A 20000-nucleotide genomic window follows, 5' to 3' on the forward strand; every position below is an offset into this window, starting at 1 on the left:
TGGAGCGGAATTCACTTGCTGGTCCTTACGTTTTTAATTCGAATTTCGCCATGATGGACTTCTCCTTTCATCCTTCCAGATACCAGTCAAATACTGGGTATGTATGTGTGTGTAGGGGGAAGGATAATCGCTTTTCTTCCTTTAAATTTATGGTCTTATGTCTATTAGGTCAGTTTTGCCTTTCATCCTTTCGGGGTCGACCAAAAAATAGGCTGTCTATCTAGGGCAATGGATTGGTGGAACTGAAGTACATCAGACTGATAATTGTTCTTGTTCTTTGCGTTCTGAATTCAAACTGCATCATAGTCTACAAAGGTAGTAGACATACTGCGTCGCCCGACTTAACACCACCATCTAACACCTTGGATGTTTTTAGCAAAATCTATCTTGCTGTAACATACCGGTTTGAGGATACCTTCCTCATTCCCACCGGTCTCGGAGGTCTTGTAACAGGTCATGGGCACTGCCTTCTCTCTTTTGACAAAAGATAATATATAGTGCATCTGTTAAAGTCATGGTGGGATTTCAAAATTATTTATTGATGTAACTTCCAACGCTACACATTTCATATACCTGTTGAATGAGACCAGCTAATAAAGTTTGCGTACAGTTTAGCACAGTTCGGTGTGGCTTCCATCTGTTGCCCTACACACACCTAATCGATACTCCAGTTGGATGAGTGAAGAAAATGCAGGTGCAAATGACGCCAAGTCAAGCCAATTCATCTGTCAAGATGTTCAGTGCATTCTTTGGCTTGCAAAATTTGAATCCGTGACATGTGTTCGTCGTGAATATAGTTGCGTGTTTAATGATGAGCCACCACATCAAAACAGCATTCACCATTGGAATCGCCAGTTTAAGGAAACTGACAGCTTGTTGGTTGCAAAACCTTCTGGCAGACCACTGATGAGTGACGAGTCTATTGAGGCTATAAGGGACATCTACCTATGGAGTTCAAAGAAATCAGTGCGTGTCTACACTAAGCAAGTAGGCCTTAAGAAGAGCACTGTTCACAAAGTTCTGAAGAAATGTGAGTAAAGTTTATTTGTTGGTTTCATATTCAACATGTATTTGAAATGTGCAGTGTTTCAAGTTACATCAATAGTTTTGAAATCCCATAATGACTTTATGGACACATTGTATATAGCCGTCACGGATTCCTGCCTTCCAGGTCTTCGGTTTTAGAGTCTGTGGAGCCGTCCACGGGGGCTAAGCTCTTTGTAGATGCGAAACCATTTCTTACTCTGTAACCGGACATAAACTTAACTATCGATAAATACATTACTGCTCTGTGCTTTAGAGTGTGCTTCGTTTTTGGATATCTGATACATTGACGAGATATATATATCTTCTTTTATTCTTTTACTTTTTCCAGTCATTTGACTGCGACCATGCTGGAGCACCGCCTTGAAAAGTTTTAGTCGAACAAGTCAATCCCAGGGCATATTTTTTAAGCCTAGTGCTTATTCAATCTGTTTCTTTTGCCGAACCGCTAAGTTACAGGGGTGTAAACATACCAACACCGGTTGTCAAGCAGTGACAGGAGAGAAACACACACACACACACACATATATATCATAGTGGGGTAGGCCAGTTTATGGGGTTACCCTAGGTTTCTTGCTCATAAGGGGCTTAGCCTTACGGCATATCTTCAGACCCCAAACACTGTTGGCCTGAGACCTCTTTAAAATATGGAGGAGGAAAAGCAACGTTTTTAAGGATAAAACTCCAGGTGATTATCTCCCTTTGCCATTGTCCATCGATCATTGACTGTGCTGCCATCTTGCGGTCACCAAAGCACCACGAAGGTAAACAATTGTCTCCTTTCGGAATTTTCTAAAATGCAGGCATGGTCCAAAAATCTCCATCTTGGAATTCGGGATGCCCCCTGGCGCAAGCAAATCCTTAAGGATCCTCATGCGTTCAGCAATGAATAACTTGCACCATTTTGTCCTGTTGATGTAGGGGCCTGGGTTCTCGAATATTTTCCATGCAATCAAGCATGGAATCTCTTCGTCTCATAATTGCCAGATATGGCTGGCCAGCGATAGCTCTACATCTTAGAGTGTGCTTCTCCTACGGATTTATGTATTTCTATAAATGATATATATATTTATATGTATATATACATACACAACAGTCTTTCAGTTTCCGTTTACCAAATCTACTTTCAAGGTTTTGGTGGACCTGAGATTATACTATAGGTGCCATGCAGCGAGACTGAAGGTTAATATAATATTCGTGACCAGGTCTTAAACTGTATATTAACCAAGGTATCAAATATATACTGGTATTTAATGTACACAGTATTCTGCAAGTCTGCATCTTTCTAAGCCCCCATCCTTCTACATACACAAGTGGTTGTTCAACCTGTCTCAAATAAGCACTAAATCTCCGTCATACCACACACATCTTCACATCTTATGGACATAATGCATTGGATGGTAATCTTTAACTAAAGCGGCGTCAATTAATGGTGAACTTTGGTTTTAGGGACATACATCTACGGGATTATTAACGAAACTAAAACTCCGGGAAAATATGAAAATTGATTTGGGTTTCCAGAGTAAGCAGAACAAATTTATTAAAATCACTTACAAAATAATTTGTTTAATAACCTGTTAGTATTTTATTTTCAGTTTTCTTTTTTTTTAAATATTTAAGTTTTTTAATAACAACATTTATATGAATTTGAATGATAAAGTTGTTAAAGTAACTTCGAAGGGCTTACATAGAAAATAATGGTAAATTTTGGTAAGTACACCTGCATGCATTTCACTAAGGAAAAAGAAAAACCTCGGATTTTTTGCATTGAATCAAGTACCCTGACCTCCTAAAGTGCTGCAAACCCCTTATTTTTGTTCAGAAAAAAGTGGGGGTGGGGGCAGACCCCCACCATCCCAGAATCATTGGAAATTTATTTTTGGGGGCGTTGAAGGAATTGTGATGACCTCCTAATATGCCTCAAAGCACTTTTTTTAAATCTGGAAAATGGGTTGGGGATCCTCAAAAATTTCACCCTTCTCCTTCCCGGAATCATTGGAAAATGCTTGTTTCTTTTTTTTTTAACGTTGAATGAATTACGGTAGCCTCTTAATATGCTACAAAACACTTGTTTTGTCCAAAAAACAGGAGTTGGGGTGGGATGGAACCTGTGGAAATTTCACCCCCACCCCAAACATTTTACAGAAATACGTTTTCAAGAGTGTGGATTACATGGTTCGTTATTAAATATATATTTACTAGTTGGTACTATATGAATTAATATGTTAACATTTGTATTTTGTGTATTTTATGGTAAAAATATTTTTTCTGAAGTCGTAGTCTACAAAATGTGTGTGTGTGTGTGTATGCATATATATATAATATAAATCCCGTTCTGTCTGTCTGTTTGTGCGCTTAAAACTCGAGTGTTGTTCATCCGATCATGCTGAAGTTTTGGATACATGAGAGAGCAGGGCATTCCATAATCTAAAAAGATTTTCAAAATTGTCAGTTTCAAAGTGAGAATCGCTATTTTTGTAATGTCTGCCTGTCCATCAGATGATTAAAACTTCCATTTTTATTCTTATTCAAAACTACTGTTACATATCCCAATGTTCTTACCACTACATTGATTCCACTATATATATTAAGATTCATTATCAATCAATTACCCTTATTGAGAAGAAACAGTCAAAAGTAACCACCACATACAATCACCAAACATCTCCGCTACTTAACACCGTCCAAAGTTAACTCTCTTCACCTTTATAGCTGACATGAAAAACTACGAGGAAAAGGCAACCATTTTAATTAAGCAAAAAAGAGAAAAAATTGATTGCTATTAAAATGCGTAAAATTATGTCTTAGTGCATAATGAGAAAATATTTAACCTTTTCATTACCAACCTGGGCGAAAAATCCTTTGGTTCAAACAACCAACCCAGCCAAAGCCGACTGAGTGAACCCATTGATATTTAAATATGAATTTCAGCACAAATCTCAGTACATTCGTGAAAACATATGATTTCACTTTGTAAATAGTCGAGTTACAGTATCTGACATTGCTTGATGTGATATCTGAGTTGTGCAAATTTTGGGAGATTTTTTTCCACATTTTCTCTTCAGCGATTTTTTTTTCCAACTTTTAAAGTGGATAACAAGTTCATGCTATCAAGCAGTGATTCTGAATTTGAGGGCTTTTCAACAGAAGATATGGAGAAATCAAGGAAATGTAAGATTGTAAGCTTGTTTAAAGCAATCACTATGGAAACAAACCAAAGAAAAAGATAGCTTGTGGTTTACATATATTTACTTGTGATTAAAGTCACTTTGAGACAAAAGGTATGCAATAGAATTGATTAAGAGCCTTTTCTTCAATTGTGATCCAAAAATCACATTAATATGTCAATTTGTGATGATTTTAAAATTTAATTGAAACTCATAAGGGGTGTGTTTTACTTAGAAATATAGTAAAAGGGTTAAAATGCATGGAGTTTTACCAAGGAATGAAACTTTGAAGATATACCATCAACTTTATTAGTATTATTTAGCAGATAATCTTTTAATGTGAAGTACGTTTGTTTGTGTTTTGTTTAGCCCAGAGTTGCCTCTGATGTAGCAGACCCATCACATAGTTTTGTTTTGTTTTGTTTTTTTCACCATGAAATACTGTAAATCTATGTCTTTTGATGAAAGGGTGTGTTTTAAGAGAGATTTGGCTGCTATTTTTAGTAGCTCAACTTACCACAGATACACCTGTGTGTGTGTGTGTGTGTGTGTGTGTGCGTTTTGTTGTGAAAAAAGTACTTTTTCTCAGAATATTTTGCACAATAATTTTTAAAGAAATCTGGACATCTTTCTTACTGCTAACCGTTCAACTTCAAATTACAATTGTTAATTGTTGGAATTCAATTAGACTGAGATCTACATATAGTGTTATCATATAGAGTGGAAGCTTATTTCGAAATTTTGAACTCATTATCTTGTGATTAGTAATGCATTACTTTAAATTTGAAGCCATTTAATATTTCACAGCTGTCGCCATGATGGGGTATCACCTTCAAACATTCAATTAATCATACTGACCTCAGTACGTATTTCAGTCTGGCGTTTATTTTATAGATATCTGCTTGATGAACTGCTAACCTTGAGACAGTGGGGTACAGCACTCAATTTAACAACAAATGTAAATACACACACACACACACACACATTATGTGTAAGAATGACTGTGTAGTTGAGAATTTTGCTTCCCAACCACATGGTTCCATGTTCAGTCTCTCTGCATGGTACCTTGGGCAAGTGTTTTCTAGTATAGCCTGAGGCCAACTACAGACTTGTGACTGAATTTGATTGATGGAAACTGCAGCGTTGTTCATCAGAAAATGACAGAAAAACGTGTTTATAAAGAAGAGTTGTTTCCTTCATACTCTTTGTGTGCCAATTCTGCCCGTAAGAAAGGAACAAATAATACAATGTGGCTGTAGGTCATGACACCTGTAGGTCATAACACCCGGGTTGTATTGCTAGTATATATATAAATGTGTGTTTATGATATGTATTTATATGTATGTATAAATGTATGTGTGTGTGTATGTATATATTCTTTTATTTGTCCTGCTGTAGGGGTGGTACATGGTTTTCCCAGTTGGCAAGATTGGTGGTGAAGATGTCAGTGCTTATCAAGAGAAGAGGTTTGGATGGGGAAGTAAGTTTGCAGATGTGTGAGAGGAGGGTGACAGATGAACAGAGATGGAAAGAGAGGGAAAAGGTAGTGAGTGGTGAACACGGGTGGAGGCATGATCAATTGTGAATTGCAGGGGAAGGTGGAGGAAGTAGGAGTGTATTGAGGAGATAATAGTTGGCAGCACATGATGTGAAGTGTATGGGGTTGTGGTGCAAGAAAAATGCACAGTGCCAGGATGCAGTTAGAAGTACATAAGGGTGGAAATAGTGGAAGACGAACTGGAGTAAATGGAGGGTAAAATGAGGTGATGATACTGAGAATGCATGAGAAAAGGAAGTGGTTCCAAGGATGGTGAGTGGTACAGAATTACAGCAACTGAGTGAATAGTGGCATGGTCAGAAGAGTGAAGGAGGTGTGGGTGTTTGGAAAATTGAGTGCAGAAGCATAAACATAGATGATATACTTTTAAGGACTCATATGTATGTATGTGTGTATGTATATATGGATATATATAACAATGTGTATATGACTATAAACAAACTAACATATTTTTTTTATAAGTGTTGAAATGTATATTGTAAGATACATATGAGATGATAATTTGTTTTCAAACACCGTCTCTGCATTTGAAAATAAATTATCATCTTATTTGTATCTTCCATTACATATAGATGTATATACCAGAGTAAGCACATAAATGCAAAACAAGGTGGAAAAAATAGTACTCAACTACCATAGTAATATGATCTATTAAAACGCAGCAAAAATATCACAAAAACTGTTACTTAGAGTTTCATGTTCCTGTTCGTCAGACAGTTTTGTTTTTATATATATATATATAGAAAGAGAGAGAGGTAAGGGGGTGCTGAAAAACTCCTGGTTTTGGGTAAAAGAAAATCCTGTGGGATCAGTTAATTATTATTTATTCAACATATTCCCCTCTCAGGTTCATTCAGCTGTCCTTCAGTTTTACTATGCCCTGTAAAAGAACTTGGAAGGTTGGGCCTCCAACCAGGCTTTTCGTGATACCCTTAAAGTAGGGACTTTTCAGCACCCCCTTTTAGGTAGGTGGGTTGGTGTTGAATAAAATAATATAAACACCTTTTCAAATGGAAGTTTTATTACTGATCCATCTTTAGCATCAATCATGCCTTTAGTATGTCAAGAAATTAACTTGTACATGTGTTCTGAACAGTTTTTAGGGGAATTTTGAGCCATTCTATAAGTAAAACCTACTTTAGCTCTTTCAACAATAGTGGAGGGTAGTGGCTCCTCACTTGTTGCTCCAAAATGCACCATAAATGTTCACTTGTATTGAGATCCAGTGATTGTGGTGGTCAATCCAAGTGATCTACTTCATTTTTATGGCCTTTAAGGAACAATATTTGTACCATAGTATGGACATGATCCAAAATACTCAGATAATCCTTGATGTTAACTCTGCCATGTAGACAACTAAAGAGCCAAGAGAATTCTGTGATATTACCACACAAATCATCACAGACTCACCTCCATGCTTCACAACAGGGCCAAACAGTTCAGGGTTGAAGGTTTCATTAGGCTGTCTCCAGACATAAACTTACTCTGAAGTAGGAAAAAGGAGGAGTGATAAGTGATCAGTGGAGATGACATTGTTTCATTCAGTCATTGACCACTTCTGATAGTCTATACTCCATTTTTTCCACATATCAATGTTGATGAGGATAGGATAGGTTTAGCAATTGCAACCCTCCCATAATATCTTTTATGGAGCTCACAGCAAACAGTTTTGGTTGACACAGGGTTAGTAAGGTGATGCTTTAGCTTTGCTGTCACTTTTGCTGCCATAGTTCAATGATTTTTAGAATCAATATGTTTCACTATTCTTTGGTCCCTTTCTGTGAGCTTTGCTTTTTGTCGAGAATTATGCTTGTCAGAGATGGTTTTAACTATGGTTTTAGAATGCCAACATGATTTTAGAGACTATACTTCTCAAAACATTAAACAATTCAGCAGGTTTAGTGAATGAAGCTCCAGCTACCTGTGCTCCAACAATTTGACCTTATTGGAAATCATATCAGTCACATATTTTAACTTATTCAAATATCAATATCTGCAACCTCCCCCACCAAAAAAAAAAAAAAAACGGGGTGGGGGTGTTATATCATGAAGTACAAGATATGCAAAATGCATATGGACACATACAAGAACAGTTTTGAATTTGCCATATGGCCAATAGAAAAAAGTAGTTTTTCTATTGTTTTGTCAAAGCCTGTAAGAAGTACTCCTGGGGGAAGCTACAATTATAATTTTACCTCCACAGTACATACATTCAACAAAACTCCTGCAAAACTTCCCATTTTCACCCCACAAGATTCTCTGCCATATACACATATATATTTATACAAGTGCAAAAACAAGTAATGTGCATTGTTAAAACTCACTGTCTCTAATCATCACTCTTTCAACTGTAGTGTTCCCTAATGTTGGGTTATATCCCCCACTCTTCTGTACAAAAGTGGCTTACTTTCTATATCGTGAACAATATCCACATGATGGTACCACTCTTCACTTCTGTCTAAACTCCCACTTCCAGATATCCATGCATTTCTAGAAATATCATACCATACTTTCATTACTTCCATTAATAAAAATGTCGAAGACATGTCAAGCTAAGTAAAATCGTGGCCGTCCATGCATACAGGCATGCATGTCCTCTACATCCATCTCTCAGCCAAGAGATCCTAGTCTTGCAGGCTCGTGAGTGTTGATGCCACATAAAGGCACCTGTGCTGGTGTCCTGTAAAAGCACCTGTGATGGTGTCACATAAAAGTACTCATGCCATATAACATAAAAGTGCTTGTACTAGTGTCACATAAATGCACAGTACTTTCAGTAAAGTAGTTGGTGTCAGAAAGGGCATCCAGCTATAGAAACTTTGCCAAAACAGACAAATGGAGCCCAGGCAGCCATTGAGCTGGTCAACTCCTGTTAAACTGTCCAACCCATGCCAGCATGGAGAATGGACTGTAAATCATGATGATGATGATGATGATTCTCCAATAAAAACACAACAATATTGCCTCCATTTACCACTGCGCGAAAGCACAATCACTGCGCATACTAAGGAATTGACAACATGTTATACATGTCGAAGGTTGTTTCCCAAAATAGCCAGCGTTAGTTTTATGGATTAATGGAACTTATTGAGATTGAACAAAATAATTTGCAGCATTGACTAACATTTTTTTTTACTTTCTTTTAAGTTTGAATTTTGTTGGTGTTTACTTAGTCTTTCACCTCATTAGATGGTAGTGTATTTTGAGGATGATTTGGATGCTATTTCTCACAGGTGAAGCAACCATGTAAAAGTTGTCTTTGTTGAGTTTTTCTTAAGTGTCTTGTGGGAAGTTAAGGTCTACAGTGAATGTGGTGTATTGTTATTTCAGTTTGTTTTTGTTTTTTTTTTCAGTGTCAAATGAAATGAAGAATCAGTCATCAAGATATAACTCAGTGTCAAATGATGATGATGATGGAGACTTCCAACAAATAGATAACTTCAATCCTGACTCCATGACACCTTACACAAACCTTCCAACTGTCGTGGATGACCTGAACATGAATAATGTCGGTTCCACGGATTTCCGCAACCTTTCTCAAGAAGAAGAAGACCACGAGCAACAGCAGCAACTCTCACCACAACCTCATTCATCAATTCAACCTAAACCAACCCTTGGTAAAACTCCATTACAGTCAGCAGATGTAACTAAAGACATTTACATTGTACCAAATTCCTCAATTAGTGTATCAAATTCTTTGGTAACAGAAAATTTAAACCTATTGAACAGTTCAGACAGAACTAGCATTCACCAGTTCCATCAAAAGGTAATGTTATTATTATTGTTATTAGCAAGGTAGCAAGCAGGCAGAATCATTAGCACGCTGGACGAAATGTTTAGCAGTATTTTGCCTGTCCCTACGTTCTGAATTCAAATTCTGCTGAGGTCGACTTTGCCTTTCATCCTTTCAGGATCGATAAAATAAATACCATTTGAACACTTGGGTTGATGTAATCAACTTATCCCCTGCCCCAAAATTGCTGCCCTTGTGGCAAAATTTGAAACCATTATTATTATTATTAATTTAAGGTAGCAATCTGGCAGAATTGTTAGCATGCCAGGCAAAATACATAGCGGTATTTTATCCATCTTCAGATTCTAAGTTCAAATTCTGCCAAGGTCGACTTTGCCTTTCATCCTTTTGGGTTCGATAAATTAAGTACCAGTTGAGTACTGGGGTCAATGTAATCAACTATCCCCCTCCCCAAAATTTCAGGCCTTGTGCCTATAGTAGAAAGGATTATTATTATTATTATTATTATTATTATTATTATTAAGGTGGTAAAGCTTGCAGAATGATTAGCCTGTTGGACAAAATGCTGAGTGGCATTTCGTCTGCCTTTACTTTCTGAAGTTCATTTTGCCCTTTATCCTTTTGATGCCAACAAAATCCCAGTTAAGCACTGGCATTGATGTAATTGACTTCCCCTCTCCTCAAAATTGCTGACTTTGTGCCAAAATAAGAAAGGATTATTATTATTATTATTATTAACACAGTGAACTGGCAGAATTATTACTGCACCAGACAAATGCTTAGCAGTATTTCTTTCAGCTTTATGTTCAGATTTCAAATGCCAGTGAAGTTGACTTTGCACTTCATCGTTTTGCAGTCAATAAAATAAGTACCATTTGAGCTTTGAGCTTCATATAATTGACTTCTACACTCCTCAAAATTGCTGGCCTCATGTCAAAACAAGAAAGGATTTTCATTGTTATTATTATTATTATTATCATCATCATCATCATCAAGACAGTGAGCTGGCAGAATCATTAGCATGCTGGACAAAATGCTTAGCAGTATTTCACCCATCGCTACATTCTGAGTTCCTTTCATCCTTTCGGGGTCGATAAATTGAGTACCAGTTGAACACTAGGGTCGATCTAATTGACTCATTCCCACCTCCAAAATTGCTGCCCTTGTGGCAAAATTTGAAACCATTATTAATTAAGGTGGTGAACTGGCAGAATCATTAGTATGCCACGTAAAACATTCTGAGTTCAAATTCTGCCAAGGTTGACTTTGTCATTCATTCTTTTGGGGTCAGTGAAATATGTCAAGCACTAGATTGATCTAATCAGCTAGCCTCATCCCTTAAAATGTTGTGCCTTGTGCCTATAGTAGAAAGGATTACTCCTACTGCTATTATTATTACTATTATTATTATGGCAGTGAGTTGGCAGAATCGATTAGTACACCAGGCAAATGCTTTGCTGCATTTCGTCATCTTTATGTTCTGAGTTCAAATTTTGCCGAGACCAACTTTGCTTTCTTTTTTTCAGGGTTGATAAATTAAGTACCCACTGAAAACACTGGGGTCAATGCAATAACCATCCCCTCCCCCAAAATTTCAGGCCTTGTGCCTATAGTAGAAATGATTACTATTATTATTAAGTCGGCAAGCAGGCAGAATCAGTATCACTCCGGGCAAAATAGTTAGTGGCATTTTTCTGTCTTATGTTCTGAGTTCAAATTCCACCAAGGCTGACTTTGCTTTCATCCATTCAGGGTCAATGAAATAAGTACCAGTTACGTACTGAGATCATTGTAATTGACTAGCTCCCTCCCCTCCCAAATTTCAGGCCTTGTGCTTACAATAGAAAAGATTATTATCATTATTATTATTATTAAGGTGGTAAAATCGTTAGCACTCCAGGCAAATTGCTTAGTGGCATTTCCTCCATTTTTACGTTCTGAGGTTGACTTTACCTTTCATCCTTTCAGGGTCAATGAAATAAGTACCAGTGAAATACTGGGTTAATGTAATCAACTTCCCCTTCCCCAGATTTCATTCCTTGGGCCTATAGTAGAAAGGATTATTATTATAATTATTAGAGTCATAAATTAGTAGAGCCATTAAAGTGGGAGAACATGCCATGTCGTATTTCTTCTGGTTCTGAACATTCTTGTTTCAAATCCCATTGAGGTCGACTTTGCCTTTCATCCTTTCGGGGTCGATAAATTAGTACCAGTTGCATACTGGAGTCAATCTAATTGATTGCCTCCCTCCCCCCAAATTTCGGGTCTTGTGCCTAGAATAGAAAAGGATTGATAAAATAAAATACCAGTCAAGAAACTAGAAATAGTGTAACTGACTTACTACTCCCCATAAAATTGCTCTCCAAAATTTGAAACCATTATTATTAAGACGATGGATTGGCAGAATTGTTAGGGTGTCAGACTAAATGCTTAGTTGCATTTCTTCCAGCTCCTTATGCTCACACACACACACACACACACACACACACACACACACACACACACACACACACCACATGGCTATAACTAGCACTATAATATAGAACTGTAGTTTGATTCATTATGTTTTTAAAATGGTGAAAGTTCTCTGGTGAATATCTTGGTTGATACTCTACTTTATCTAATTGGTGCTAATTAGCAGAATTAGTAGATCACCAGAGGCAATGTCTTGCAGTGTTTAACTAGTTCCATATTGGTGGGGTAAATATGAATGATTCTTTTCACATCTCCCGAAAGTTGCAGACTTGTGCTAATATTAGGGGTTAGTATTCTTACTAAAAAGAAGAAAGGAAATATTTTTTGTTATGAACATACTGGACAAGTTGCTTTGTGGCATTTGTTCGAGCTCTATACATTCTGAATTCAAATTCCACCAAGGTCAGTTTTGCCTTTAATTCTTTCAGAGTCAATAAAATGAGTACCAGTTAAGCACTGGGGTTAATGTAATTGACTGTTCCCACTTCTTACCCTCAAATTTCAGACCTTGTGCTTATAGTAGAAAGGTTTATTATCATTATCAAGGTGGTGAACTGGCAGGACCATAACCAAATCAGACAAAATATTTAGCAACATTTCTTCAAGCCATTTACATTCTCTGTTCAAATTCTGCCAAGGTTGATTTTGCCTTTCATCCTTTCAGGGTTAATGAAATAAGTACTAGTCAAGTACTGGGGGTCAATGTAAGTGACTTGTCCCTCCCACCCAAGTTTCAGGCCTTATGCCTTTACTAGAAAGAATAATTATTATTTTGTTTTTCTGCAGCCCGGAGAAGATCTTGGAGAAACAGATCGAAACACAGGACAGTGGTGTGATAAGGTAATTATAAAATTATTTCACATCTCTCTCTCTCTCTCTCTCTCTCTCTCTCTCTCTCTCTCTCTCTCTCTCTCTCTCTCTCTCTTCTCTCTCTCTCTCTCTCTCTCTCTCTCTCTTTCTCTCTCTCTCTCTCTCTCTCTCTCTCTCTCTCTCTCTCTCTCTCTCTCTCTCTCTCTCTCTCTCTCTCTCTCTCTCTCTCTCTCTCTCTCTCTCCATCTTTCATTTTTTTTACCAAGCTCAGTTTCTTTCTATAAAAATGCTCACATACTCAATTTGAGATTGGGAAATGAGATTGTCTGACATTTATACGTTTCTCAAATGTATTGATATTTAGTACCATTAGTGAAGGGAAATGGTTGAAACTGGGAGTGAAAGCAGCTTGCCATTTTTAGATGTATAGTTGAGTATAGGAAGGTAATCACCATTTTAAATAATCTGGTTTCACAACCATATGGTTTTGAATTCAGTAACACTGCACAGCATTTTGAACAAGTGTCTTGGGCTGACGAAAGCCTTGTCAGTGAATTTGGTAGATGGAAACTGAAAGAAACCCATCCTGTGGAGGAGTGAATCAACCCTATGATAAAATCAACCGTAGCAAGATTTGATTTCAAAATGTAGAGAAATGAAATTAGATAGCGTACATTATTTATTTGAGTCTATCATATTAGTTACACTATTCCCTTTAAAATGATATAATAATAATGATGATGATGATGATGATGATAGATATTGATGATGATGATGATGATGATAGATAGATATTGCTAACATAATAATAATAACTAGCTGGACCTGTGAAAAATTCATGGAAAACATAAAAAATGTAAGCATCTGTAAACAGTGTACTGGTGTCATGAGAAATGTTTGCAAATTATGACCATCTGTCTTTATGTTCTGAGTTCAAATTCTGCTGAAGTCAACTTTACCTTTCGTCCTTTCGGGGTTGATGAATTACGTATTAGTTGTGTACTGGGGTCGATCTAATCAACTGACCCCCTCCCCACAAAAAATTCAGGCCTAGAAAAGTATATTGTGACAGTTACAGAATATAGAAAGTAATGTAACACTAATGACTATATATTCCAACCAAAATATCTCGGTTACACAAACGTAAACGGAATTACTATTTAACCTTAAAATACAGCATACATATTCAAAGAACCTTCTTGGTTTAGTGGTATGGAACATTTTTCTGGTATTCTTTTATTCTTTTACTTGTTTCAGTCATTTGACGGTGGCCATGCTGGAGCACTACCCTTTAATCAAAGAAATTGACCCCCTGGACTTATTCCTTGTAAACCGGGTGCTTATTCTATCAGTCTCTTCTACTGAACAGCTAAATTACAGGGATGCAAACACACCAACATTGGTTGTCAAGCAATGGTGGTGGTTGGACAAACACAGACACAAACACACACACACCCACACACATACATACATATATATATATATATATATATATATATATATATATATATATATATATATATATATATATATATATGACAGGCTTGGAGGTGGTGGTGATGCTGGTGCGATTTTGTGGTTTACTGGTATGCTGAGAGAGATTCAATGAGCCCCTAAGTGGTTCTCCAATCTTAAAGATGTAATGTGGGTGTGTAATGATGGAGCAGCTGGTGTGGTGGTGATGCTAGCTAGTGCAGTGGTCTTCCTCACAGTACTTTATGGTAGACAATATTTTGTGTGTATGTCACACCACGTTTTTGGCCTTGTCTGTTATCCTAATTGAATGTCATAACTCTTACTTTGATATTGTTCATAGGTCGTGCTCTTGAAAATGCGACATATAATTGGCCATGAGAAAATATCGGTTGAGGCAAATGTATTCCAACTTTTTCAACTGTTTGCCCTTGAGCCTTATTAATTGTCATTGAATATGCAAGTTGAAGTGGAGACTGAAGTCTGTTTAGTGTGAATAGAATATTTGCATCACTTGGGCTAAGTTTAATTCTAGAAATTAGAACTGTACGATCTCTGTTGGAGCCTGTTACCAATGATGCCTCTACGCAATGTCCATGAAGTCTTTGCACTTTCATGAAAGTTCCATTACATAATCCTTGAATGATTGAAAGATTTCTTAGCAACATTACAATAGCACCTACTTTTAAGTTGAAGTGATGAGGAGGCATACCGGATGGAGTGAGTGGGTTTATGAATTCAAATGGATAGTTCTGAACCTTCTCTTCATTATTGCAAGACACTGAATCTGTGCTTAAGTACGTTTTAAGTGTCTCTAGTATAATATTAAGAACATTTTCATTTATTGCAAGACAGAATTTTTAGGAGATAAAATTACTCGTTTTTCCATTTCTTCTGGTGTGCAGTTGTTGGAAATTTCTGGGTACAAATGTACAAATTGAAATGCAAAAGAAAGAAATAATAAATGGATTTATGAATGAAAGTTTGGTAATTGCATTTATTTCCACCACGCTACACTTATTATTTCAAACATGTTTTAACTAACCTATTCTATACACACACAGACAAATATATTCATATATATATGTCTCGAGTTGTAGCTGTAATTCAGAAGGGCCAGCCTTATCATATTCTGTGTGAGGCTGAATCTCTCTGAGAACTACATTAATGTTATGCATGTTTGTGGAGTATTCAACCATTTGTGAGTTAATTTTATCCTCATGTAGTAATGAAAAGTGAAATTGACAGCCAATATTTGATGTGTTTATGTATCTATGAACTTTTCTTTGAATTTATGTATCTACTGTCTCTCTCGCTTTTTCCCTTTCTCTTTCACTTCCTCTGTGTCCCTCTTCTCTCCCGCTTTTGATTTAACAATGTGTATATGTATCTTTGTATCTACTTCTCTTGTGATGTGATAAACATTTAAAAACACAAAATGAACGCTTTCACCACTAACTGTCACACTCTCTCACTTTCTCTCTCACTCTCTCACTTTCTCTCTCACTCTCTCTCTCACTCTCACTTTCTCTCACACTCTCACTTTCTCTCTCACTCTCACTTTCTCATTCTCTTTCTTTCTCTATTACATCCTCTCTAAAACATTTAAAAACACAAAACAAATGCTGTCACCACTCACTGTCTCTCTCACTCTCTCTTTTTCTCTTACTTCCTCTCTGTCCTCCTCTCTCTCACTTTGCCACTTCAAAGAAGTAAGTGTGATGCACACAACAAGTACGTATAAAAACAAAAAGTTAGTGTATTAATATTATTGATAATAATAATAATAAGTAGCTGGACCCGTGAAAAATTTACGGAAAACATAAAAAGTATAAGCATCTGTAAACATTGTACTGGTGCCGTGAGAAATGTTTCTATATTACAACCATCTGTCTTTACGTTCTGAGTTCAAATTCTGTCAAGTTCGACTTTGCCTTTCGTCCTTTCAGGGTCGATAAATTAAGTATCAGTTGTGTACTGGGGTCAATCTAATCAACTGGCCCCCTCCCCACAAAAAAATATATTGTGACAGTTACAGAATATAGAAAGTAATGTAACACCAATGACTATATAATCCAGCCAAAATATCTCAGTTACACAAACGTAAACGGAATTGCTATTTAACCTTAAAATACAGCATACATATTCAAAGAACCTTAATGTACAAACTGAAATGCAAAAGAACGAAATAATAAATGGATTAACGAAGGAAAGTTTGGTAATTGCATTTATTTCCACCACGCAACACTTATTATCGCAAACCTGTTTTAACTAGCCTAAACTATACACGCACACAAATACATTCATATATATATGTCTCGAGTTGTAGCTGTAATTCAAAGAGGCCAGCCTTGTCATATTCTGTGTGAGGTTGAATTTCCCTGAGAACTACGTTAATGTTATGCATGTCTGTGGCGTACTCAGCCATTTGTGAGTTAATTTTATCCTCATGTGGTAATGAAAAGTGAAATGAAATTGACACCCAATATTTGATGCGTGTATGTATCAATGTATGAACTTTTCTTTAGATTTATGTATCTACTGTCTCTCTCACTTTCTTTCTCTTTCATTTCCTTTGTGTTCCTGTTCTCTCCCGTTTTTGATTTAACAATGTGTATATGTATCTATTTCTCTTGCGATGTGATAAACATTTAAAAACACAAAACGAACACCATCACCACTCACTGTCTCTTTCACTCTCTCTCTCTTTGCCTCTCTCTCACTCTTTCTTTCTCTTTTACATCCTCTCTAAATCATTTAAAAACACAAAACAAATGCCGTCACCACTCACTGTCTCTTTCACTCTCTTTCTCTCTCACTCTCCCTTTCTCTCTCTCTCTCTCTCTCTCTCTCTCTCTCTTACTTCCTCTCTGTCCTCCTCTCTCGCTTTGCCACTTCTTTGAAGTGTGATGCACACAACAGGTACGTACAAAAACAAAACGTTAGCGTATTAATATTATTGATAATAATATTGTTTTAAATTTTGGCTAAATGCAAAATCAGTGACCTTTCGATCACTGTTTAACTATATCAGCCAGCAGCCAGTATTTGCTTGACATGAAGTGACATGGATATCTGCTACTGATGAAGATAACAAGTGAAATCTAGATCTTGTAATTTCACTACCAATACTGGGTGACTTGCAGCTGCTGCTGTCTTTCAGTTTTTAACATTATCCATCTACAAGATACTTTCTCAAGATGGATACTGCAGCTTAAAGGGCTTTCAATAGTATACACACTCTAAGTGTATACACTGATTGCTAATTTTGAATTAATACTGCTTCCATCATTAATAATGAAATATATGCGTGTGTATGTAAATATAAAATGACAGGCTTCATTTATATATTCTTTTACTCTTTCACTTGTTTCAGTCAATTGACTGCGGCCATGCTGGAGTACTGCCTTTAGTCGAGCAAACCGACCCTAGGACTTACTCTTTGTAAGCCTATACTTATTCTATCGGTCTCTTTTGCTGAACTTTTAAGTTACAGGGACGTAAAGGTTGGGAGGACAAACACAGACACACAAATACACACACACACACACACACACACACACACACACACACACATGCACATATATACGATGAGCTTCTTTCAGTTTCCATCTACCAAATCCTCTCACAAGGCTTTGGTTGGCCTGAGGCTATAGTAGAAGACACTTGCCCAAGGTGTCACACAGTGGGACTGAACCCAGAACCATGTGATTGGTAAGTAAGTCACTTACCACACAGCCATTCCTGCACCTATACATATGTATGTATGTATGTATAAATATGTAAAACAACACGTTTCTTGTAAAACAAGAATGTAAATATGTAAAACAACATGTTTCTTTCAGTTTTTATCAACTAGTTTCACTCACAAGGCTGTAGTTGGCCTAGGGCTATAGTAGTAGATGCTTACCTAAGGTGCCGTGCAATAAGACTGCAGCTGAGACCACATGGCTGAGAAGCAAGCTTTTTGATCACACAGCCATGCCTACTACTACTACTACTACTACTGATGATGATGATGATGATTCTAATATAAATAATGATGATGATACTAATATAGTGATGATGATGTTGATTTGTCTTCCCAGTATAGATGATTGTGATATGTTAGAGTCAAAAGATGTCATTGCTGCCCAGATTGAGCTAATGCAACCCTCACAGTTTGCAGCAAATAATGAAAATTGCCATACCAGGTAAGAATGGCCATCAACTTATCTTTACTGTATTATCTTTCTGTAGCTATTTTTATGAGTGTTTAGTGTAAGTATGCAAGTTTAGTGTATGTATGCAAGTGACATAAGGAGAGAACGTTTGCAAGTGGTCATGCTTCTGAATATTGTGCATGTGTGTGTGTGTGCGCGCGCGTGTCCTTATCCTTTCACATCAAGAATCTTGCAAAACACACACACACTCGCACGTGTGCGCACACACATATGGATAGACGTATGTGTATGTATGTAACTAACCCTTTCCCTCTCCCTGTTTTCTGCCATATACCCACCCCAGCCTCCCCTCTTTTCATTCCCTTATTCCTCTGCTTAGGATCATCACCCACTCTCTCTTCTGTTCTCTCATAGTTATAAGGACTATATCAAGGCCTTAATCTTGCAAGTTATGAGACAACCATCACTAGGGTTGGTGCCATGACAGAAAGCACTTATTACACTCTGTAAAGTGGTTGGCATTAGGAAGGGTATCCAGCTATAGAAATCATGCCAAAGCGAGCATTGATGCATGACATAATCCTTTCATGTTGATGATGATGATGATGATGCCGATGGCACACAGACACATAAATTGTAATAATGAAGTCAAACCACATATTTTGAAAGCATTTCTGAAGGCGGTGAGCTGACAGAATTGTTACAGTGCCAGGCAAAATGCTTAGCAGCTTTGCCTTAAATTCGTTTGGGGTTGATAAACTAAGTACCAGTTGGACACTGGGATCAATGTAATTGACTTACTTCTCCCCTGAAATTACTGGCCTTGTGCCAAAATTTGAATAATATATATGTTTCAGATCTGTATAATATGTAACAGGAATTACGCAGATTTGAAACATTAAATATTTTCAAAATATTATTTGCTTTGACTTCAGTGTTACAATTTATACAACTTGATGCCAGCAGAAATTAACCTGTCCTGATTCTAACAAAGATTTGGAGTAGTTTCTTGGATTTGACTTGAAAATCCTGGTGCCATGCATTGCTTCTTAGCAAAACATGAAATATATATCACAGTACTGACTAGACCATCAGATGCTGTTGTACACCACTGGTCACAGTGCACTTCCAGTTCTGTCTTGATTGCACTGTTCTTTACCAAAATTACTTAACTAAATTGTCATTCCATTGCCATAGAGGTTTTGCAAATGGCCTTTTCCAATCTCTTGGATACCACTCAGCAACTGCAAAGGTCCACCCATCGTCTATGAACCTTGTGATATGGTACTCTGTGATCACATCATTCGTTCTGCCCAATCCTTGAATTCTTTCATTTCAAATGTGCTCTGTTAGTGATATTCTGAGCACAGATATTTCCGTGGCCCTTTGTGTTGTAGCCAATCAATGTTCTATCCTCTTTGTATTAGCCTACACCTCGCTTGCATATAAGAGCTCAGGTAGGACAGTGCTATTGAAGAGGCTGGCATGTTTGGCATTGTCTAGCTTTGTTTGGAGTACATCCATTATTAAGTTAAATGCTTTCCATCCTACCC

At 37.0% G+C, this 20000-nt stretch overlaps 1 protein-coding gene across 1 annotated transcript in view; it reads left to right on the plus strand.

Moving 5' to 3' along the window:
- LOC106882481 (uncharacterized) overlaps positions 1 to 20000 on the plus strand; it is a 31210-nt gene that overhangs the window by 1609 nt on the left and 9601 nt on the right. Inside the window, exons 2-4 of the mRNA XM_089355479.1 lie at positions 9123 to 9540; positions 12788 to 12841; positions 18373 to 18477. Coding sequence (XP_089211605.1) covers positions 9123 to 9540; positions 12788 to 12841; positions 18373 to 18477 — 577 coding nt within the window. The remainder of the gene's footprint in view (positions 1 to 9122; positions 9541 to 12787; positions 12842 to 18372; positions 18478 to 20000) is intronic.

Source organism: Octopus bimaculoides, chromosome 7, assembly GCF_046866305.1.
Source record: "Octopus bimaculoides isolate indiv1 chromosome 7, ASM4686630v1, whole genome shotgun sequence".
Taxonomy (NCBI): Eukaryota; Metazoa; Mollusca; class Cephalopoda; order Octopoda; family Octopodidae; genus Octopus; species Octopus bimaculoides.